This window comes from Triturus cristatus, chromosome 3_1, assembly GCF_964204655.1.
Source record: "Triturus cristatus chromosome 3_1, aTriCri1.1, whole genome shotgun sequence".
NCBI classification, from domain to species: domain Eukaryota; kingdom Metazoa; phylum Chordata; class Amphibia; order Caudata; family Salamandridae; genus Triturus; species Triturus cristatus.
In genome coordinates, this window is record NC_140583.1 from 8672133 (window position 1) to 8697954 (window position 25822).

Below are 25822 nucleotides of genomic sequence, written 5' to 3' on the forward strand. Positions count from 1 at the left end.
CCCCAAAACACTACCCTAGCATCACCCCCTACACTACCCAAAGACCACTGCACTACCCTAAACCCTAAAACACGACCCCCTACACTACACAAAGACCGCTGCACTAACTTAAACCCTAAAACACTACCCCCAGCACAACCCCCTACACTACCCAAACACCAATGCACTACCCTAAACCCTAAAACACTACCCCCAGCACGACCCCCTACACTACCCAAACATCAATGCACTACCTTAAACCCTAAAACACTACCCCCAGCACGACCCCCTACAGTACACAAACACCACGGCACTACCTTAAACCCTACAACACTACCCCCTATACTACACAAACACCACTGCACCACCCTAACCCCTAAAACACTACCCCAGCATGACCCCCTACACTACCCAAACACCACTGCACTACCCTAAACCCTAAAACACTACTCCCAGCAGTACCCTCTGCACTACCCAAACACCATTGCACTACCCTAAACCTTAAACCACTACACCCAGCACGACCCCCTACACTACCCAAACCCCACTGCACTACCCTAAACCCTAAAACACTCCCCCCAGCATGACCCACTACACTACCCAAACACCACTGCACTACCCTAAACCCTAAAACACTCCCCCATTACGACTCCGTACACTACCCAAACACCAATGCACTACCATAAACCCTAAATCTACTCGCAGCACGACCCCCTACACTACCCAAACACCACTGCACTACACTAAACCCTAAACCCTAAATCTACCCCAGCACCACCCCCTACCCAAACACCACTGCACTACCCTAAACCCGAAATCTACCCTCAGCACCACCCCTACACTATCCAAACACCACTGCACTACCCTAAACCCTAAAACAGTACCCCAGCACGACCCCCTACACTACACCAACACCACTGCACTACCCTAAAACACTACCCCAGCATGACCCCCTACACTATCCAACCACCACTGCACTACCCTAAACACTAAAACACTACACCTAGCACGACCCCCTACACTACCCAAACACCACTGCACTACCCTAAACCCTAAAACACTACCCCCAGCATGACCCCCTACACTAGCCAAACACCACTGCACTACCCTAAACCCTAAATCTCTTCCCCAGCACGACTCCGTACACTACCCAAACACCACAGCACTACCCTAAACCCTAAATCTACTCCCAGCACGACCCCCTACACTACCCAAACACCACTGTACTACCCTAAACCCTAAAACACTACCCCTAGCACGACCCCATACACTACCCAAACACCACTGCACTACCCTAAACCCTAAATCTACCCCCAGCATGACCCCTACCCTACCCAAACACCACTGCACTACCCTAAACCCTAAATCTACCCTCAGCACGACCCCCTACACTACACCAACACCACTGCACTACCCTAAACCCTAAAACACTACCCCAGCATGACCTCCTACACTACCCAAACACCACTGCACTACCCTAAACCCTAAAACACTTCCCTAGCACGACCCCCTACACTACCCAAACACCACTGCACTACCCTAAACCCTAAAACACTACCCCCAGCATGACCCCCTACACTAGCCAAACACCACTGCACTACCCTAAACCCTAAAACACTCCCCCAGCACGACTCCGTACACTACCCAAACACCACTGCACTACCATAAACCCTAAATCTACTCCCAGCACGACCCCAACACTACCCAAACACCACTGTACTACCCTAAACCCTAAAGACCTACCCCTAGCACGACCCCCTACACTACCCAAACACCACTGCACTACCCTAAACCCTAAAACACTACCCCCAGCATGACCCCCTACACTATCCAAACACCACTGCACTACCCTTAACCCTAAAACACTCCCCCAGCACGACTCCGTACCCTACCCAAACACCACTGCACTACCCTAAACCCTAAATCTACCCTCAGCACCACCCCCTACACTATCCAAACACCACTGCACTGCCTTAAACCCTAAAACACTACCCCCAGCATGACCCCCTACACTACACAAACACTACTGCACTACCCTAAACCCAAAATCTACCCCAAGCACAACCCCCTACACTTCACAGACATCACTACACTACCCTAAACCCTAAAACACTACCACCAGCACGACGCCCTACACTACACAAACACCACTGCACTACCCTAAACCCTAAAACACTACTGCCAGCACGACCCCCTACACTACACAAACACCACTGCACTACCCTAAAACACTACCCTCAGCACGACCCCTACACTACCCAAACACCACTGCACTACCCTAAACCCTAGAAAAGTAACCACTACCCCATGCCCAATCTCCCTTACCTCTCACTCCTTGTGGTACCTCTCTCCTCGTGGTTCCTGCTTCATGTCGTCTCTGAGGGGCGATGCATGTCATTGTGAGGAAATGGAACAGCCTCTGTTTCCTTACAACGACGTGGATTGTCTACATTTTTTTAGAACTCATGGTCATTTACCATACATACCTTTACAACAAAATTCGTTGTAAAGGCATGCGTGGTAAATGACCACGTGTTTTAAAAAAATGCGTAGTAATGACTTTGCGATGTACAACGCATGCGTGGTAATGCATGCGTTGTAATGGTATAGCGAAGTAAAAAAGTCGCTGTAAAGGCTGTTTACCGATCGAAGCTGGCCCTTGTTCTTCAGTGAGTTGTTTATTTGATAAATTAGGAGGAAGGAATGTGTTTTTTTTACGAAAAAGTGAATTCTCGGCTGACGACGACGATGTCATAATAGCATGGCTCCGCTCACGACACCGTATGACGTCATAGGAGCCATAAGAGGACCTCGTTGGCGTGCTGACGTCAGTTCCACCCATTTCTTCCGTGCCACCGAGGTAAACAGGTGGACTGACACATTTTCACATGTGTAGATAGTATACTAAATATATATATATTTATATATATATATATATATACACAAATGCATAACCAATAAAGGCATAAAGAAATAGCAACAGATCAACCATTTCTTACTATTAAAATATTAGCATGATTAAGACATATTAAAAACATTCATGCCAAACACTAAAAGCATCTTTTTGATAGAAACAGGTGAGGCGGGTGGGACAGTGAGGAATCCACAGGCAGATACTGTATCCACCAGAAAAAGCGTTACCGAAGGGAAGTAACTTGCTCTTCTGATGGATACTTCTGCCTGTTGATTCCTCACCTTTTGAATAGAATCCTCAAGCCGTACCTCACCCGGAGGAGGGTGTCCACCTGACTAGACCAAAACATCTTGCAAAACAGATCGAGCACAATGGCCATCCTTCCTAACCTCCGAATCCAATAATAATCAAATAATTTTTAGTCGAAATTATATTGAAAATAATACTTTAAAAATACTTTTATTAATAAATTTAGACAAACACTTAAAGAAAAACTTTTATTTATAATTAATTTAAAGATATTTCATACTTTAAAAATTACTCCGAAGTCGCGACCCCAGCGCGACTTTTCAAAATGACTACCGGAATGCGCGCAGCCATCGTGTAGGGTGCGCGAAGGGTGCGCGACTTCTGTATAATATTTTTTTTTTTAAAGAATGAATATAGTTTTCCTAACTAAAAATTATTCACCATTTTTTTTAATATATATATTCACTGAAAAAACCATAGGTTTCAGGGAAGTTATAGTTAGAAATTACCATTTAAAAAACCTTAGAAATTCACTGAAAAAACCATAGGTTTCAGGGACGTTATAGTTAGAAATTAGCACTTAAAAAATCATTGAATTTCAGTAAAAAACCATAGGTTTCAGGCACGTTATAGTTAGAAATTAGCATTTAAAAATTGACGTTATAGTTAGTTGGACATTTCAGTTAGACAAAACCAGAGAAATTCCACCGTTATAGTTAGTTCAGCTAACAATAACTTGCACACCCGCAATGCACTGCTGATGACGTCACATATTACATAATTCATTACATGGTCAGTGACATCTCAAATGACATCACTGATGACATCATCCATGTGACAATCTGATGCATCTTCTCACACCCTAATATAACCTTTAATACACCGTCTCCAAAATACACAATACCATTTTCGAAACCATAGACACACCAATAGCAATTACTACTTATCTAGTCACTGGTTCTTAGGTCTACACATACATTCACTCATTCACCCATGCAATTACTCATACATGCAGTCACTCATCAATAAAACACTAACATATGCACTCATACACCTACACCGACACTCACACACCAGCACACATCCAGAGTTACTTATGCAAACAGAAACAAACACATAATTACTCTCTTATACAATCAGTGATACAAGTGCATACTCATCTATACAGCCACTCTCAGAATCACTGATTTTCACGTATAGTCATTTGTATACTCCAACTCTCACATACACTGCCTTTTACATATGTGGTTACTTGGACATGTACCACTGAGACATCCATTTACTCACTAACACACCCATACACACTCTCAAACACCCATACTGCTGTTTCACATGCACTCTTGAACCCATACACCCAGTGAATCAACCACTCAAACATGTATGCACAGTTACACACCTCCCACACACCCACACACACACTCAGGCACCCATACAAATACTCTGGCAACCAATCAATAACCCATATCGACACTCATGTAGCTATCGACCAACCCATGCAGCAGCTCATACAACAGCAGACAGACTGATACAGACATTCACACAGTTTAGTCACTAACCCATGCATTCAGTAAGACACGTTTAATCACTCACTTAAAGAGTAAGTCAGACACCTACTACATCCTCCATCCAGAGACCTATACAGCCACTCATTCTTCAATACAGCTTGGTATATATATAGTACATATTTAAATTTTAAAGAAAACCACATTCACTGGATGATGTCATCAGTGATGTCATCAGTGATGTCATTTAAGATGTCATCAGTGATGTCCCTGACCATGTCATGAATGATGTAATATGTGATGTCGTCAGCAGTGCATTGCGGGGGCGCGAGTTATAGTTAGCTGAACTAACTATAACGGCGGATTTTCTCTGGTTTTGTATGAGTGAAATGTCCAACTAACTATAACGTCAATGAAACCTATGGTTTTTTCAGTGAATTTCTATGGTTTTTTAAATGCTAATTTCTAACTATAACGTGCCTGAAACCTATGGGTTTTTCAGTGAATATATATATATATATATATATATATATATATTACCTACTGGCGGTCGCCAGTAGGTAGTTATAGTTAGGACCACGTTTCCATAGGAAATCCGCAACATTCTATTTTGAATAACTTTGGCGCCGGTTGACGAATCTTCGCGAATTTTTCAAAATAGGTGGGGCGCTACGCTCCGTGTTATAGCGCACCGTAGAGCACTGACAGTCCGAGGGCGGCAAGCCCGTAGGAGACGGGCATAAGGAACTACATATCCCAGCGCGCCTTGCGAGATGACGCTCCGACGTCATCACGCACGGCGCGAAGACGATGAAAAGGAACTTCCGGCATCAAGCGGGTGCCGGTTATTTTGGATTACCAGGTTCGAGTGCGGACGAGATCGAGTGCGGACGATAAGGGGCGTTCTGGTAGGGGTGCTACGCACCAACCTTGACTTCCAGCTGCCTGTTTTGCGCACTAGTGTGTGTGGGTCCGTGCAAAATTCCGAGAGTGAAATAGAACCGCTGCTGTTCCGTTGGACGCCTTTCTCAGGTATTGCGGGATCGCCCGAGCGGTGAGACATTGCACTGTGTTGTTGGTAATTGTAAGCCAGCCGCTCCAAGGATTGGAGCCTTTCCGATTTTCCTCCTGAAAGAGGATCTTGAGTTCACGCTATCCCTGGAGTATGGGAGTAGCGCTCTGAGATTGTACAGATACCGGTGACGGAGCTGCTTGCATCAGGGCTTAAGCTTCGCTGCACCTCAATTGTTTATTTGTGTTCCAACAGGGGCGGATAGGACTGCTGACATACGTCCTTCCCCACCCCCTGTTCTACCCGAGGTTCAGGAATTGTGGTATGTCCGTTTTGTTCAGGGGATAAAGGAGAAAGAGGGGAAAGGCAAGTAGGGGTATCTTGTGGCTAAACAATGTCCTTTCTATAGGTCACGAACTGCTGTTCCTCGTCTCTCCAGGTCTCCCAGTCAGGAGTGCTTTCTTTCCTTTACAGGTACAGCAGGGGACAGTAGGGGAAACATTAAGTACGGGCGTCTAGGGGTTGTCCTAACCATATTGCCTTGTGCTTTTTCTTCCAGATCTCCCTCCCCGCAGTCCCCTTCCTTTCCTTCCTTCGCCTGATCACCCTTTTGTGTCTGTCATATACATACCAGACCAAGGGGCTATCGGGAGGTGGACCCCTTACAGCATCGTGCGACCCTGAGGACGTTGGACTGCGACACTCCGCTCCTACCCTAAAAGTCTCGGGGGGATTCGTCAAGCGGGGGCTGAGATAAAAGGGGGGTCCCAAAACGCTTTTTCCCATGCATTTTTCCATAGGACCTTTAGACACAGCTACAGCCCGAACGGCTGAACAGAATTACTTGAAATTTGGCAGAGAGGTAGTCCTCAGGTCAAGGAAGTGCCTTTTGTAGGTTTGGTGTAAATCTGTTCAGTAGATTCTGAGAAAATAGCCTTTAAATCAATATATATATCTGAGCCAGCTTACGGTGCGCTTACGGTGCGCTTACCGTACGCGTACGGTGGCGTGCGCGAGCGCGATTCTGATTGGCCCTTAGATCTTAGTAAACATTCGAATCGGTCGAAACCAGGAAGCGGCGGCCGCCATTTTCTCTCTCGCACTCTGACAGGGGGTTTGATTAACCAAGTGCAAAAACACGTAAGGGGGCTATTTACACAGCTCCCAACCCCATTGCCATGTCCACGGAGTCCCCAACGACCCCCCAAGTGAAAAAAAGCAAATTTAATTTTTTCGAAAATTTCGCCGATTACGCTTACCGTACGCGTACGGTATGAAATTATAAAAAATAAATAAAAAATATCCACATTCTCCCCACCCCGTGTGCAAAAGGTGCCCGAAGGGAACCTTTTGTGCATCACTTATTAGAGATAATCAAAACATATATTTTACCTGTCACAACGATGCTCATCATATGTCCTCCATGTGCGCACGGTGCGCGAAGCGCATCGTGCGTTCATGGCCCATCTAGCGTAATGTGGGCACGCGGTGCGCGAAGCGCACCGCGTGCTCACATTGTGCGCACGGTGCGCGAAGCGAACCGTGCGCGCATGGAACGAACTGCGTTAAGTGGGCGCGCACGCCACAAATAGCGTAAAGTAACTTAGCATTTAAAAAACCGTACAAATTCACTGAAAAAACCATAGGTTTCACACATGTTATAGTTAGCTGGACATTTTACTGATAAAAAACCAATGAAATTCCCCCGTTATAGTTACTGTAGGCAACTATAACTCACGCGACCGTAATCCTCTGCTGATGACATATGTGTCTTTATGAAAAAAAAATATTTGTAATATATGTATAGCTAAAATTTAATGGAAGAAGACATGGGCAAATAAGTGTCTAAATACAGTATTAGCATCAGCAGAGGATTGCGGTCGCGTGAGTTATAGTTGCCTACAGTAACTATAACGGGGGAATTTCATTGGTTTTTTATTAGTAAAATGTCCAGCTAACTATAACATGTGTGAAACCTATGGTTTTTTCAGTGAATATATATATATATATATTATCTACTGGCAGTCGCCAGTAGATAGTTATAGTTAGGACCGTGTTTCCATAGGAAATCCGCAACATTCTATTTGGAATAACTTTGGCGCCGGTTGACGAATCCTCGCGAATTTTTCAAAACTAATGGGGCGCTACGCTACGCTCCTACCCTGAAAGTCTCGGGGGGATTCGTCAAGCGGGGGCTGAGAAAAAAGGGGGGTCCCAAAACACGTTTTCCCCATGCATTTTCCCATAGGACCTTTAGTCCGAGCTACAGCCCGAACGGCTGAACAGAATTACTTGAAATTGGGCAGAGAGGTAGTCCTCAGGTCAGGGATGTGCCTTTTGCAGGTCTGGTGTAAATCTGTTCAGTAGGTCCTGAGAAAATAGCATTTAAATCAATATATATATCTGTAAGCGCGCTCCGTGCGCTTACGGTAAGCTTACCGTACGCGTACGGTGCCGTGCGCGAGCTCAATTCTGATTGGTGGTTACATGACTGTAAACATTCGAATCGGTCGAAATCAGAAAGTATCGGCCGCCATTTTCTGTCTCTCGCACTGAAAAACAAAGGTTGATAACATGAAAAGGGAGCAACGAAGAGAGTTGCAGACCCCCTAGCGTTCGTCAGGGGGTTCACGAAGGACCAAAAAGTATGAAAAATAAATTTAATATTTTTTAAAAAAATCGCGGAGTGCGCGTACGGTAAGCTTACCGTACGCGTACGGTAAAAAAAAAAAAAAAAAAAAAAGAATTAACAATCACATTTAATATATAAATCTAAGGACCCCCAAGGGAGAAAAAAACAATTGATATTTTGTAAAAAATGGCGAGGCGTGCACGGTACGAAATGCGCAACGTGTGTGCTCGGTGCGCAAAAATTAAAAATAAATACATAACTTAGCATTTAAAAAACCGTACAAATTCACTGAAAAAAACATAGGTTTCACACACGTTATAGTTAGGAATTAGCATTTAAAAAACCTTGCAAATTCACTTAAAAAACCATAGGTTTCACACAAGTTATAGTTAGCTGTACAATACATTTCACTCGTAAAAAAACAATGAAATTCCACGTTATAGTTAGATCAGGTAACTATAACTTGCGCGACCGCAATGCACAATGTGTCATTTCAGATGTCATCATTGATGTCATGAGTGATGTCACTGACCATGTCATAAGTGATGTAATATGTGACGTCATCAGCAGTTTATTGTGGGCGCGCAAGTTATAGTTACCTGATCTAACTATAACGTGGAATTTCATTGGTTTTTTACGAGTGAAATGTACAGCTAACTATAACTTGTGTGAAACCTATGGTTTTTTCAGTGAATTTACATCTCAAATGACATCACTGATGACATCACTGATGACATAATCCATTGAGTATGTGTTTCTGAACAATTTTAATATGTTTAATATATATAGGGAAAGGCCTGTTGAAGAATGAGTGGGTGTACAAGTGTGTGAATGGGTGATTTTCTAGGTGCGTAACTGACTCTATAAGTGAGTCATTAAATGTATCTTACTGCAGACTAGTGACTAAACTGTGTGAATGTCTGTATGTGTCTGTGTGTTGGTGTATAAGTGACTGCATGGTTTTGTGAATAGCTATGAGTGTCTATATGGGTTATTGATTGGTTGTCTCAGTATCTGTATGGGTTCCTGAGTGTTTGTGTGGGTAGGGTGTGTGTGACTCTATGCATAGATGTGTGAGTGGGTGATTCTATGGGTGCATGGTTTTAAGAGTGCATCTGTGATGGACTGTATGGTTGAGTGAGTGTATGTATGGGTGTGTTAGGGATTGAATGTATATCTCAGTTGTACATTTGTGACTAACTACATATGTGAAAGGCAGTATATATGCGTGTAAGAGTATATAAGTGGGTAGATGTGAGAGTGTGTGATTGTGAGAGTGACTGTATGGATGAGTGTGTGCTTGTATCAAGGATTCTATAAGAGCGTAAGAATGTGGTACTTTTTTTATGAGTAAGTGAACTTGAGTGTGTATAACCGCATAGGTGAGTAAATGGGAGTGTGATTATTTGCATGACTGACTAGGTGTGAGAGTACCTCTATGGATGATTGGTGGTGTGTGAGTGTCTATATAGGTGTATAAATGCATTTGATAGTGTTGTATGGAGTGACTTTAAGTATGAGTGACTGTACAGGTGAATGAGTGGAGGTGTATGTAGACCTAAGAGTTAATAAGTGGGTATGTAATTATTGGTATTGGAGTATGTATGGTTTTGAGAATGGAACTCTGAATTTTTGAGTCGGTGTATCAAAGGTTATATTAGGGTGTGAGAAGATGTGGTAATTTATCACATGGATGGCGTCATCAGTGATGTCATCAGTGATGTCATTTGAGATGTCATCAGTGATGTCATGAGTGATGTCACTGACCATGTCATGAGTGATGTAATATGTGACATCATCAGCAGTGGATTGCGGGCGCGCGAGTTATAGTTAGCTGAACTAACTATAACGGGGGAATTTCAATGGTTTTGTACGAGTGAAATGTCCAGCTAACTATAACATGTGTGAAACCTATGGTTTTTTCAGTGAATTTGCAAGGTTTTTTAAATGCTAATTCCTAACTATAACGTGTGTGAAACCTATGGTTTTTTCAGTGAATTTGCAAGGTTTTTTAAATACTAATTTATGAATGTATTATTATATTTTTTAAATATTTATTTTACAATAAGCTACCTATGTATATAGTTATAGATTTACTTTATCCTGTAATATGGAATGGCTCAGCTCTTTTTTTTTTAAATTTGGATAAAGTTTAACAGCATAGTAAATATCTTCTATAAACTTCTAAACACTTTAAAAAAAAAAATTTTTTAGGGGTTTTTGACCGTGCGCGCATGCGTACGTGCTCCGTGTGCGCATGCGTACGTGCTCCACGCGCGCATGCGTACGTCATGCGTGCTCCGTACGCGCATGCGCACGTGCTCCGTACGCACATGCGCGCGTGCTCCGTACGCGCATGCACGCGTACTCCGTACGTGCATGCGTGTGTGCTCCATGCGCGCACGGTGCGCGCACGGCAAGTAATGTGATTTAGAAACAACACTTTTCATTGGTTTATAGTAGTTTCAGATCATGTGATTAAGAAACAACACTTTTCATTGGTTTATAGTAGTTTCAGTTCCAGAAACTTCCAACACCACACCCACTCCCCTCATTATTTGTTCTGATTCCCTGGGAGAAGGAGCTGAGCAGCTTTTCCAGTACTCCAGTACTTGAGAATGGCAGAGCAGCAGTCATCTTCTGGGAGTGAGCAGGAGACCCTTGTGAGACAGAGGAAACAGAAAGACTCTTTTATATGGCAATTTTTTACATTTCCAGAGGGGCAGAAGAAGGTGAATGCTCCAAAAGTCACCTGCACTATTTGTGGTGTTGTCTTATCAAGAGGAGATCCTAAAAAGAAATACTCTTTTAGTATTTTCACTATGATCAGGCACGTTAAAGGAGTACATCCTGTGGCTTTTGCTCGAGCTGCTAGAGACAACCCTCCAGCAGCTCAGCCGAGCACATCCGCAGCAGCTCAGCCGAGCACATCATCGGCAGCTCAGCCGAGCACTTCATCTGCGGCGGCAGCTTCACCTGCTTCTGTTCCTCTGGATATACACCCTCTGTTCAAGAGGGTGCATATACGGTGCAATGCGTGCAGTGCTCTTCTCTCTTATGGTAACACCAGCATTCCCCTAATAGAGAGCAAGATACAACAGCACACATGTGGCACCCCATAATTTTTTTCAATTTTTTGTTCCTCTGTTCCTCAATTAACACAACGGCTCTTTTTAGAGCCACCTAACATCTAAACACTTACATTTGATTTTTAATTCTATTTTTTTAATGATTTTTTTCCGTTGTGCACACACCGTGCGCGCACCTCGCGATTTAAAAAAAAATAAATGTTTTTTTCACCCTTCGGGGTCCTTCAGGGACCCCCTGACAAAAGCTAGGGGGTCAGGAACTCTCTACCCTGCCCCCTTTTCACGTTCTCCACCTTTCTTTTTCACTGTTACACACAAAATGGCGGACACTTCCTGATTTCTACCGATTTGAATGCTGACTGACATGTAACCACCAATCACAATTACGCTCGTGCACGTTACGGTGCACGCACAGTGCGCGCACGGTGCGCGCACGGTGCGCGCTTATAGATATTTATGTAGTTTTAACTGCAATTTTCTCAAGAACTACCGAACAGATTGACACCATATATGCAAAGGGCACATGCCTGACCTGAGGACTACCTGTTTGCCAAATTTCAAGTAATTCTGTTCAGCCGTTCGGGCTGTACCTTCGACTAAAGGTCCTATGGGAAAATGCATGGGGAAAACGCGTTTTGGGACCCCCCTTTTTTCGCAGCCCCCGCTTGACGAATCACCCCGAGACTTCCAGGGTAGGAGCTGAGCGGAGCGCCCCATTAGTTTTGAAAAATTCGCGAGGATCCGTCAACTGGCGCCAAAGTTATTCAAAATAGAATTTTCAGATTTCCTATGGAAACACGGTCCTAACTATAACTATCTACTGGCGGCCACCACTAGATAATATATATATATATATATATATATATATATATATATATATATATATATATATATATATATATATATATATATATATATATATATATATATATATATTGATTCAAACTTGGGACTGATGTCCCAGGCCTCAAAATCCCTACATCCCTCAAACCACTTCAACGACCCCCTGCCATCGAACCTCTTCAATGAATTCAAAGTGTCAATACTCCGTCTCTGGACCAAGATAGTAAATGCCTCATTACGTCTCTGCACCATTCCTGACTATTTAAAGTCGGGACAGGTAACTCCTATTTTGATTAAACCCATGGCAGACCAGGCGGATATAAACAACTTCCGACCAATCACTAACATTCCGACCCTAGTGAAGCACCTGGAGAAGTGTGTTCACATCCAATTAGGCAACCACATAGAACAATTCCAACTTTTAGACCAATTCCAGATTGGCTTCTGACAAGGACATAGTACAGAATTAGCTTTAATGCACATAGTAGATGATGCACTAAAATTGCTGGATCAAAATGAATCCTGCCTGCCAATTCTCCTTGACCTATCGTCCGCTTTTGGCACAATTAAACATGACAGCCTCCTAGAATTACTAGAAAATAGGATGGGGCTATCTGGATTTGTCCTGAATTGGTTCACCTCTTTCCTCCACAATAGATCCCAATAAATCAAGGTTAATTAGTCCCTTTCCAATTCTTCACCTGTCACACTAGGGGACCCACAGGGTTCAATGCTCTCACCCACCCTCTTTAACATGTTCATGGAGCCACTAACTGAATTTCTGAACCTATCCAACATCCACTTTCACATGTATGCAGATGACACCCAACTCATTTTGAAAATCTCTTCCCCTGATGATATCCAGTCTCCTAACACAACTCTTCAAAAAACCCAAAACCGGCTGACACATAACCACTTCAAAATCAATGCTCAAAAACATGCATTTGCTCTTAATCGCCCCACCCAAACAGTCCTCTGTTATCCGAGAATGGATAAAGCAACTAACAGCCCTTAATGCCTTCCACACATCATAGATTTCCGTGATCTTTATTAATAACCCTTGACAAGAATTTGAACATGCAGGAGCACAACAGTGCGGCTACTAAAGGAGGCAACTTCTTAATGAACATCCTAAGGAAATTAAAACCCATCCTCTCCCTCGACGACGTCACTAGGGCTTGAACAACTGTGTTCAACTGTGTTCAATCCCTAGTGATTTCCGGGTTGGACTATGGGAGTGCAACTCTCTGCAACCTACTTAGATCAACGTTGGCTCCTCTAAGGGCTTCCCTAAACTCTGCTGCAAGGCTCATCACAGGTTCTAAAAGATACAACCACATCAAACATGATCTACAGGCTCCAAACTGGCTCCCATAAGACACAAGGATTTAGTAAAAAATTGCCTGCATGACCCATAAAGCCCTACATTTCAATACTCTGAGGTACCTGGCAAAAAAACTGGAGTTATCTGGTGCCTGTAGATCTTCTAGAAGCTCTAGCACCTGCTGAAACTTGTAAGAAGCTAGCATTCTCGTGTATTGCCCCAAGAATCTGGAACTCCCTTGCTACTGAAATCAGACTGATCCCCTCAACTGTATCATTTAAAAAGGAAATCAAAGTGCTACTAATAAATACATTTTTGCTCTAAGGCGCATGTACTTCTAGCCTGCCACATTTGCTATACCCACGTAAGTACTGGACCTCTAAGATCATGTATATATAGAAGTAGCGGGAGGCATGGGCTCAATGAAGGCCTCCAGCCTTTTTTTTGGTCCCTCCCATCCTGTTTCTCTCTATATTTTTGTTATCTGTTTTACTGTTTCTTACTTCTAGACCTCTTGTAAAGGGCTCTGATACCTTGTTTGGGTCATGTTCGCGCTATATAAAACTTTATAAATAAATAAATAACACTTGTTGATTTCAACTGAAAAAACACAATATTTGGACTTTCTTGAGAAACCCTGGAGTCCATACCCTGATATAGTGGAGATTAGATAATGGAAAAACTGTTTTCTTTTGGAGCCCCAAAGAAACCTATCACACACCTTCAATTCATACAAAAATCTGTTGAATGTCTATTAAGTGATACATGAAAATGTAATTCCATTACAAGACTGGAGGCTATCATTATTCACAAAACCTTTATTGCTGCCCCAACATGCAGTCCTTTAAAGAACAAACGTACATCATAAAGTAAAAAGATACATTCTGGAATAATGGCACAGCATATAACCCCATAGCAACAACCATCTTCCTCTTTTATCAGCTGCTCCTCAGACAGATGAGTACCACTTTATACCTCCTGTATAAGTGCTTGGTTATTTTTGCCACTATGTGTGTTGTATAGGTACACAGAGGTTGTTGGTGCTAGTCCAGTTTAAAGATTAAGCTCTTATTTACTTGTTTACCAATGTATTATTTAATAAATCAAGCGTAAGCTTCTTTCTATCTATTATTGTTGGGTACCAATTATTTTTCCATACAGTATGTTACCCTAATAGAGTTGTTTTATTTTCCTGTTATTTCGCGTGTACAATTTCAATAGTTATTTTTCTGTGAGCTCTTAGCTGGATTTGGGCATTTAACATTTCATTGAGGCACTCACTAATTCATGTGATACAAGAGACCAAGTAGCAACAACGCTACAAAAGACATTGGTGTCCGCTGCGACACAAGAGAGTGTGGTGTCCTTCCCAGCACAATAGACAGCCAGGACTCACTTAGACTGGATATGTTTGATGTCAACAAAAACAAGAAGTGGTTTGACAAATTTCTTTTCGACCCACATGAGACCCCAGACGCCCTAGATGGGCTAGATGATGATTTTCCGGGAACTTCCACAACTAGGCCAGCAAAGATCCTTTGGAACAAGACATGTTTAGCCCGGCCACTTTTAGACAACCATACAGATCTGTGAGTGGTGGCCACTTACTCTTGTGGTGAAGTTTATTATGCAGTGGGTTAGACGTCCTCTTGAGAGTCAACAGCGTAACTTGAAGCGGGCTGAATGCCCCAGACTGCTTTTAGATGATAAGGCAGGCCAGACACCTCACTTTGACCCAGAACTCATTACTTTTTTATTCAAATCTGGCAAGGACCCAAGAAAGGGTTTGGAACAGTGCCTGGAGCAATGCCAGGACCGTCTACTGGATGTCCTGGGTCCTTAGGCTCAGATACTAGATATGGCAGAGGAGGCACATATCAATGATTCAGAAATAGACCTTGACCTCCTTAGAGGCTGGAGCCAGTGGGCAGTCTGCATGCTAGCCAAAGCCAAGACGGGGCTCATAGCTGAGAGGATGACCCCGAAGCTCATGGAAGTGGTGAATAGAGCTGCAGAAGGTCCCAATTCTACTCCTGAAATTAGTACAGTCAAGGCTCCAAAGGCTGTGGCCGAGGCTTCCAAACCTCGGCAGGTTTCTACCCACAGATAGGTAGATCCAGATCTAGAGAAGGAAGAACAAGATTCGCAGCTTTCGAATGTAAGTGCAGCGATTTGTGCTGGTTCTTCCCCAGTAGGGTTGCTGGAAGGCTAAAGTCTTTAATCCACAGGTGGGAAGAGCTTATAAACAACCCCTGAGTTTTAAGAGCAGTGTCAGGTTTCAAAATGGATTTCTGTGAGACCCCCATTCAAACTTCTCAGCCCTGAGAGATTCTCTTTGACAAAGAGAGAATGGATTTGGTGGCTGTGGAAGCTTCCCAGATGTTGCAAAAGGAAGCAACAGTAAGAGTGGTAGAAGCACACGATGGGTTTGTGAGCGCGATTTTTCTAGTGAGAGAAAAGGACCATGGGTGGCGCTTATTTGTATACTTAGGGGACCTCAACAAATATTTGGTCTACCGCCACTTCAAAATGGAGGGAATCCATCTTCTTCTGGATACTCTGCAGGAAAAAGATTGGTTAGTGAAGCTGGACTTAAAGAATGCATATTTCACAATCCCTATGGCAGAGAGTTCACAGAAATACCTCTGTTTCAGGTAGATGGAAATGGTTTTCCAGTTTTGTTGTCTTCCTTTTGGGATTTCCTCTGCTCCGTGGTGTGTTACCAAGGTTCTAAGACCTGTGGTGGCCTTCTTGAGGGAGAAAGGAATTGGTCTTATAATTTAATTGGACGACATCCTTTCGATTAATCCGGTAAAAACAGAGCTGCTGCTTCATTTAGGAGTATCAAAGGATCTTTTGGAGAGCCTCAGTTTCATTATCAATGTGGAAAAATCAGTACTGATACCTAGTCAATCCTTGGAGCCTCTGGGTTTTCGGGTAGATACTCTGCAATCAAAACTTCTTTTGCCCCAGAAAAAGGTAAAGAAGATAAGGAAGGAAGTGAGATATATTTTGGGGAAAGAGGTTGTAATCCTGAGAGACTTAGCAAGAAAAATGTGTCTACTGTCCTCCTTGATCCGGGCCTTTTCCCCAGGTCCCCTACATTGCAGGGCTCTCCAGGGATTAAAGATAGTTGGGTCACACAGGGTCTTTAGTATGCAAACTCGATACGTTTATCTCCAAAGGCTCTTTCGGACCTCGAGTAGTGGCTGAACAGCCTGGAGTGTTGGAATGGCAAAGTAATTTTTGGGAATGTGCCAGGGTGTACTTTAGAAACAGATTCCAGTTCTTTGGGCTGGGGAGCCGCCTGAACAACCTAGACACAGGGGGTCGATGGTCGGGTCCAGAAAGTTCATTGCACATAAGAGGCCTTAGCAGTAGATGCCTTTCATTCAGTATTGGGTCTCGGGAGAAGTTATGCCTTACTACCATTTGCCATGATTCAGAGGGTGCCCTGGAAGATTTGGAAGGCGAAGTTCAAGCTGGTGCTGGTCACCCCTTTTTGGGCTTCTCAAGTTTGGTTCCCATGGGTGATGGAACTTGCAGTGCAGGAACCCTTTCTTATACCAATACATATGGGTTTGCTGATAGGCCCAGATGGGGAGGAACATCCTCTGGTGATAGAAGGGAAGCTGGACCTTCTTGTTTGGAGAACATTAGGTGTTATGCAAGAGTCTCAGGCCTTTCAGGAAAGGCTAAAGATTTACTGGACGAGTCGTGGGCTCCAGGGACTAGGAAAAGATATAAGGGGGTTTTGGTGTAGGTGGTGTTGGTGCGTGGAAAGGGGTCTGGGTCCCTTAGACACTCCTGTAACGAATTTGGCCAATTATCTAGCCAAATTGTTTCAGTCAGGCTTATTTTACAGGACTATTAATTGCCATAGGTCAGGGGTTTCACCTGGCCATGCCATCATAGGTGACATCACAGTTGAGAACGATCCGCTGATATATAGGATGATGAAGGGAATAAGAATTAAGAGACCCATTAGGCCGCTCAATGCTTCCCTTTGGGATATTGTATTCAAACCTTTTGACGCGTGGCCAGGTAATTTTTATCCTTCAGTAAGACAGATTTCTCAGAAATTGGCTACTCTTCTCTATTTGGTATCATTCAGAAGGTTTGAGATGTTAAAGGTTTGGAGATTTGCAACAGAGTTTACTCATCAGATGAGGTTCACTTTGATATCTGGAAAAGGACAAAGAATATATCCGCTCATATTTTCTACCCCTAACATCAGGATTGTCCCAAACTTTCTGTAATGAATTGCATGAGGGTATATGAACATAGAATGCTTGAATTCAGACATGATGATGAGATTCAACTTTTAATATTTTATGAAAGGCCGCACAAGGCGGTGTCTACCGCTACTATAGCCAGGTGGGTTAGCACATTAATGGTTAAAGTAGGTATTGACTTGTCAATTTTTGGTGCTCATTCAGCAAGAAGGTGCAATGGCCAGTAAGGTATTCTTGGCAGGTGGTACACTCTTTGAGATCCTCAGGGTGGCAGATTGGTCAAATGGCAGCACGTTTGCAAATTTTTATTTGAGACCAGTAAAGCATGTAAGCAATTTAGTAGTAGACAGCTTTAAACTTGCATAATGGTAGCCTCAGGTCTTGTAATGAAATGACAATTCTCCAATTAACATGCAAAGAGAATCTTGATTTCATTAAAGACAACAGAGGCTATTACAATCTCACCCACCCCACCCTATATTCGGTTATGGGTAAAGGTGAGGAGATGTAATGACATCACAAAATTTGGTTTATAAAAAAAAAAAAGAGAGAGAGAAAAAAGAAAAAAGAAAAATAAATAATAAAATAAATGTTTAGTTTTGTGCATACTCTATTCTTAGAATTGTCCATTTTTCTTTTTTTCTTTAATAAATAATTTTTGATTGGATCAGACCATGGGGGTATGTTGGAATCCTTCCTGGAGCTGGCCTGTTTCCAAATGTCTCAGGATCTTCAAGTTTAAGTTCTTCCTTCGGTTCGTAGCCTAAGAGAGGAAGATGGCTGTTGCTATGGGGATTTATGCTGTGCCATTATTCCGGAATGGAACTTTTTACTTTATGATGTACGTTTGTTCTTTAAAGGGCTGCATGTTGGGGCAGCAATAAAGGTTTTATGCATAATGAAAGTCTCCGTTGTCTTTAACGAAATCAAAATTCTCTTTGCATGTTAATTGGAGAATCGTCATCCCAGTTCGCCTTTTTTGAAAGATTTCCACTGGCATTCTGAATAATCTCAAAGTAATGACAACGAAATGTAAAGTACAATAAGGTGTATCTGATCACCCTGGAGTTCATGGATGAAAGAAATGACCTGGTACAATACAAATAGACTACTTTCTTCTCCAGCTGCCAAGATCGCCCACAACAACATACGAGGATGGAGCTTTTGCCACCTCTGCTGCAAGAACCTGGAATTCTTCGCATGAATCTCTGAAGTCAAGCCGCTCAAGACGAACTTATTCGACCAGTAGCTGTAATAATCACCGTCTACCGCACTTTAAGCTGCTGCCTAGCGCCAAGAAGCCTCTGGTGTATGTTGTTCTTTAAAAACACCATAGCAAAATGTTAACTATACTTCACTTTCTAAGGTACATCACCTTCCATGAGCAGCACCAGAAACTTGATTATTCTGTCCCGCCTGATTCCTCTCCTAAGCTTTCTTCTCTATTTTTACCCTGTGCTCTCTCCACCTGACAGCTTCATCTAGGACGACTCAGTCAGTAGTGTGAAGGTGCAATGTTAAATAAAGTAAGCGACCTCTAAGTTCTCTTCACTTGCTTTATCATTCCACTTGCTCAAGGGGTCCCATGTCTCGAGGTCCATGTCCTACTATATCCCTTCTCTCAGTCCTAGCCTTCTCTCGCTTATCCTTACAGATCTCATTTCCTATCTGCATCTTTTCAATTATGGAATGTGCCCCATATACTATCTGCAGGTCTCTGCTCTCCTGACTGGTGGCCGCACACTTGGCTTCCTTGATAATAATGATCATTCCTTTTGGTGAATGAGCTTCCTCTGTGAAGAACCTGCACCCTTACTGTTCCAAGCCCTTTCTTGGGTCCTTGCCAGATTTGAATAAAAAAGTAATGAGTTCTGGGTCAAAGTGAGGTGTCTGGCCTGCCTTATCATCTAAAAGCGGTCTGGGGCATTCAGCCCACATCAAGTTACGCTGTTGCCTCTTAAGAGGACGTCTATCCCACTGCATAATAAACTTCACCACATGAGTAAGTAGTTTGTAGCATCCCCCAAGCTGCTCACACTCACACTTGGACAGCTCGTTGGAGGTTTCCGCTCTCAAACCTGGATTCAAACTGAAGAGACCTTCCATCTCGTGCTTTTGAAGCCCCAGTGGCAGGGGTGATTGGTCCCCGACAGCCACTCACTCTGGAGCAGGTAAAAAACGACCCCTTTGTGGCTGAAAGAAAAGAGGGACAATCAGAACTCTAGTTACCCTGCTTGAACAGAAAGTTGAAACATTTCAAATGTTGCAAAATTACAAATTTTACAAAATGAACTAATGCGCCATGAGACAAGCGCAAGCACTATTAACTGGCACAGTGCCCCAGAGATAAGTAGCATAATGAGCTAGGGTCCATCATAGCACACATGAACATACACTAACGACTCCCATCACCCTCTGCCTTCTAGTTGAAAATCCCAAATGTTTAATAAGTCCCTTTGTCAGAAGTTCTGACGGAATATGCCTTCCTCTTCTGTGCAGACTTTGATTACATGAGGACCCCACGTCTAACTGATTAGACTCGGGTTTCGGGCTAAGCATTGTGACATTTCACTAATCATTACAACCCCAATCAAGCTTTTTCCAGTTGGTCTTTCCCAGGGAACCATGTTGAGGGTCTTGATGTCTGCAGACCTGCGTTTCTCCTGCAACAGAGGGAACTGAAGGCTATGTCCCGACTGCTGGTACTCAATAGTCACTCATAAGTACTTCTTAGCTTGGAAAAAGCTACCTACCTTTTCACTCGCCCAGGGTGGATTGGTGGCAATGGAAGGGTAGAGTCTGGTCCACATGGGAGCAGAGTGTCTCTTAAATGGATGATAGTTGTGTGGTAGGACCATGGGTCAGTTGGTTGGAGGACTGTGGGGTTAGCTGTGTGGTAGGACTGTGAGGTTAGCGGTGTGGTAAGACCGTGGGGTTAGTTGTGTAGTAGGAACGTGGGGTTAGATGTGTGGTAGGACTGAGGGATTGGTTGTGGGGTAGGACTGTGAGGTTAGATGTGAGGTAGGACATGGGGTTAGCTATGTGGTAGGACCATGTGATTAGTTGTGTGGTCAGATCATGAGGTTAATTCTGTGGTAGGACCGTGGGGTTTGTCGTGTGGCACTACTGTGAAGTTAGTTGTGTGGTAGGATTGTGGAGTAAGTTGTATGGTAGGACTATGGGGAGATTTGTGTGGTAGGACTATGGGGTTAGTTGTGTGGTGGGACTGGGGGTTAGTTGTGTGGTAGAACTGTTGGGTTAGTTGTGTGGTGGGACTTGGGGTTAGTTGTGTGGTAGAACCGTGGGGTTAGTTGTGTGGTAGGCCTGTGGGGTTAGTTATGCGGTGACACTGTGGGGTTAGTTGTGTGGTAGGACCGTGGGGTTAGTTGTGAGGTAGGACTGTGGGATTAGTTGTGGGGTGGGACTGTGGGGTTGGACTGTGGGGTTAGTTGTGCGGTGGCACTGTGGGGTTCCTTGAGTGGTAGGACCGAGGGGTTAGTTGTGAGGTAGGACAGTGGGATTTGTTGTGTGGTAAAACTGTGGGGTTAGTTGTGTCGTTGGGCTGTGGGGGTTAGTTGTGTAACAAGACAGGGGGGCCTATGCACCTATGGCTTTGGAATGAAGGAAGCACTGAATATTTGTTGATGGAAATGTAGGATCTGTGGTGGATTGAACTGTTGGGTACTGGGGTGGATTCAATTGCAGGTTCTGGGGCGGGTGGAATCATAGGGTCTGGGGTGAAAGGAAGTGTAGGGAACTGTTGGGTACTGGGGTGGATTCAATTGCAGGTTCTGGGGTGGGTGGAATCATAGGGTCTGGGGTGAAAGGAAGTGTAGGGTGTCTGTCAATTGGAAGGCAGTAATATGTTAGGGCTGTTAGGTATTGTGGGTCTCTTCACCTATCACTTTGGAGCAATGCATGGATACAATATTGGGGTCATGGGTGTGTTGGTTCTGCAGTGATGTAAGTGTAGAGTGGTTCAAATGGAAGGACTGGGTCTTTTTATTTAATTGAATTGTATGGTGTAGGGTCTGGGTAGGATGAAAGTGTAGGGTTTGTGGTGATGGAAGTTCAGGGTTTGAGGTGATAGATGTTTGGGCAGGATGGAAGAGTAGGGTCTGGCATGATGCAAGTGTAGGATCCATGGGGATGGAAGTGTGGGGTCCCAGGTGATGGAAGTGTAGGGTTTGTGATGATGGAGGTGTAGGGTTTGGACAGGATGGACGTGTAGTGTCTGTGGTGATGGAAGGGTAGGGTCTGGGCAGGATGGAAGTGTTTGGTCAGTGCAGAATAAAAGTTGTTAGAATAGAAATGTTTCAGCGTACGCATTATCCTATGTAAGTTAGCATTCGCGGCACTATTTTCTATTCAGACGCCATTTCGACTCATGATCGAAACTAATCCGTCGCCATTTCTGAGAAAAGGCCTCTGCTGGATTTCGCTTCTCCAAGGTTGGGTTTTGCTTCACTAATGAATAGACTGTTCTTATTAGCACATACCATTCTCACTAGATAAAGGCCTTCTCCCACTTGTCTGTTGACTGGAACGACCTTGGACTTTGCAACTTTGTGTAAGATATGAGCACTGAGATCGTGTTTTCTTGTACTCCATTGATTAGCAGCACCTGCATGGAAAATTCCACTATGGGAGTGTTCTAGTCCAGTTACGAAAGGTACTTTCGCTTGTTGATTTTAGTCCCTCTGCAGCACTCCTAGCGACTGGGCAGACTGGGCTCCGCTCTGAGAGTATTTTGAATAAACAGTTATTGGTTTGTATCCTCTACTATCTGAATGACTCTTCATTTGGTATGGATGGCTGAGAGGTGGTCATTAGTGACCCGGGTGACTCGAAACGGGCCACTTCCTTTAATTGCCGCCCGAACAGGGACTCCCTTCGGGTGATTGATCCCTCCCCTTCGGCAGACGGCGGGGGGTCAAGGACATTGTCGGGTCAGACTGATTGTTCAGGGATCCCTGCACGAGGAGTATCGATTGCTCGCAGCTGCCCCTTCCGTCCTGCCCGATGGTGCCTTGCCTAGTGGTCATCCCGACTAGAGTCCTGAACAGCGAAACCCTTGGGTCTGACAGTTTGGTCTGAAGAGTCAGCAGTGGAGAATTGGTTCATTTGTGCTACTCATATCAGGTGAGTTTGTTTTGGTTCTTTGTGGCTATGGTACCAGTGTGATTTGAGTTTAGTACGGTCTGAGGACCGTTTTTAATGAAAGCATTTGCAATTGCTTTGTCAGGCAAAAATAACAAATTTGTTTTCTTTTTGAAAATGCCTGGTCTTAGTAAGTTCTTGCTTTCCTGTCATCCTTGTTGTTCTGCAGATGCTCGATTGGAAGAAGCTCAGCCGGCGCCTCCAGAAGGCAGCCTTAATTTTGATATGTATGTAAAGCATGGTCTTGGCCCTATTATGTTAAGTATGTTATGGCACAAATATAAGAGGTACAAAGCTGAGCTACAGTGGCCGTTGACAGGCACTTTTGATGAACAAAAGATTGGGTTTTCACAGGAACAGGTTTTTAAAAGACAAAGTAGTCAGTCTATGTTTGATTCCCTCAGAGCATGGCAGAAAGCAGCTAGACAGAGACAAATGAAGATGGAAAAGGATGCACGGAAGGGGAAGATGCAAACACTGAACCAGAAAGCTGTAGCATATGATAGAGAAAAGCAAGAAGCAAGAGTTGAATGTGAAGATAGAAGGTTTTAGTTGCATATTGATAAATCTTATTTGGCCCAAGAGGAAACAGATACTTTTGCAGAGGAATTGCTAGACACTCGACTCCCGCCTCCATATGCCCCACAGAGGTTATACCAGGCTGTTCCCTTACAGTCGCAGCAGCCTGTTGTATCTGCTCCAACTGTTCCCTTATCTACTGCTGTTGTTTCAACGGCTTTGGCTATGGCACACCCTGCTCCTTCTTTTACTTCGCACTCCCTGGCAACTGTGACATTTAGCACACCTACTGTCTGGATTCCTGTAGCCTCTGCTCTCTCTCCTCCGGTGCAACCACCAGCGACGACTGTACCTGTCACTTCTGTTGCTTCGCCTTCTATGGTTTTTTATCCCCTGACATCTTTGAGTGTTGAGACGCCAGCACGTGGATTTGAGGATAGAGACTGGACGAAATCTAAGGAGCGCATAGGGCCCGTTAGTGTGACCTGGGGTGGGGGATGGAGAGAAAAAAGTAATAGCTGACCAGGCTGTGCAATGTGCTTGTAATGCTATTTATAGTGTGGAGGATGTCTGGGAAGTCATGCGAGAATTTGAGCCTTTTATACAGCAACATGCCCTTACACATATGTCCGTTACCTTGATTAGTTTTTGGCAGTAACACTTTAGGAGAGAAGTGCCTCAAATTTTATTTGATGTTAGAGATCATGTGTATGTTAGTGATTTGGAGCCATGTCAGTTTTTTTGGATATCTTATGACTTTAGTTGTTTACAGGGGAAGGTTGTATGAGAATAGTCCTAAATCGGTATCTCAGTTTCCGATGGGGGGAGGTTCATCCTATATATCACCCAGAAATACCAGAGTTAACGGATCAGCGTGGTACTGTCACCAGACTGGGTGTAGCAGCCCGTTTTCAGGAACAATGGGTTTATACTCCGTGGAAGAGAAGTGAGGTTCTAACCCTTAAGACTCATTTGCCTGATCCTAGGAAAAATCCCACTGCTTGATATAAAGAGTTGACCGAAGCTGCCTCTTCTACTATATTGACTTTTGCTGATATTGAAATGTTCTTTGGTCTTCTTGTTCCGGTTGATATTTGGAGACAGGTTCCTACTCAAGATCATGTTGCGGAGTTGGGTGGTACCTGGGAGCAGATTAAGGGATGGGATCAGGAAAGGAAGCCAGGTGATAAGCCGGATCCGAGATACTTGCTTTGCCCGGTTGTATTATTACATATATGCATTCTCTTATTCCACCGAAGAAGGTGAGTTGGGATAAGTTGACGGCTTGTCGACAGAAGAAGAATGAAAGTGTGTCTGATTTCTTTACTCGGTTCGAAGGTACGTTTTTGGACTATAGGGGGCAGGATATGTCTATCGAGGGAGGAGTTTGGTTGTTTGTTGACAGATTTGTTTCTATTCTGCTTCCTGAAATTGGGACTTGTTTGCCGGCACCTGAGAGTACTTGGTCCACATCTTCCCCCTCTGGTATTTTGAATATGGCTCAATACTATGAGCACGGCGATCAGGAAGAGAAAGAGAAAACAGATAAAAAAATAAGGAGTTGAAGACAAAGGTACTGTTAGAGCAAGCGTTTAGGGGAAATGAGAATGAGAATGCGGTGGTCCTTCTAGACAGCTTCTACGCACTAGCAGACACCTTTGGAGCCGAATCAGTGTGCATACTGTAAGGAGGAGGGCCATTGGCGTAGCGAGTGTCCTGTGCTTTTGCAGAAGGTTGCGGTTCCTAAAGGGTGGGGTTCTCGTGGACGAGCTCATAGGACCGATAGAGCTCAGAATGCTGCGATCTCACAGAATCGTTCTGATAACAATTACTTTGATGACCCTCATCATGGACAGTATTATCATGATGATTACGATACAGATGAGGTGACAGGGATGTCTTACAGCTAGGATAGCCAGGGACAGAGTGAGGGACCAGTTCAGATACCTGTAGATCTGCATGGTCCTTATGTCACTGCGGATTTGCAAGGCTCAATTAAGGAATTGTTGGTGGACACAAGTGCAACAAAGACTTCTGTTTCTCAACATTTGGTCCCTGGGGCAGCTCCGTCTGGACATAATAATGTTTCAGTAGGTTTTTCAGGTGTACCGGTTATAAGCCCCATTTCACGACTCCTAGCATTGACTGTTGGTCTTTTTACTGTGGATTACCCATTTAAGTTGACGTCCAATTGTGTTGAAAATTTGATGGGGTTGGATTTGTTGAAGAAATTGCATGCTGCTATTTATTGTTCCCCGGCGGGTGTTTATATGACGATTGGCCCTGATATGGGTGCTAAACAATGTTTGTCTCAGGATGCACCTCTTCCTGTTGAATTCTTTGATGTGCCACCCACACTATGGG

The 25822-nt window shown here is 43.8% G+C and overlaps 1 protein-coding gene across 5 annotated transcripts in view; it reads right to left on the reverse strand.

The window, feature by feature from the left end:
- Positions 1 to 25822, reverse strand: part of AGBL2 (AGBL carboxypeptidase 2) — a 1238365-nt gene that overhangs the window by 939589 nt on the left and 272954 nt on the right. For all 5 annotated transcript variants that reach the window (XR_014979319.1, XR_014979321.1, XR_014979320.1 and 2 more), the window contains exon 6: positions 19822 to 19972. Coding sequence is in view for 2 of the 5 variants with exons in the window: in XM_085646520.1 (XP_085502646.1) it covers positions 19822 to 19972 (151 nt within the window). In the remaining 3 variants the exon portion in view is untranslated. The remainder of the gene's footprint in view (positions 1 to 19821; positions 19973 to 25822) is intronic.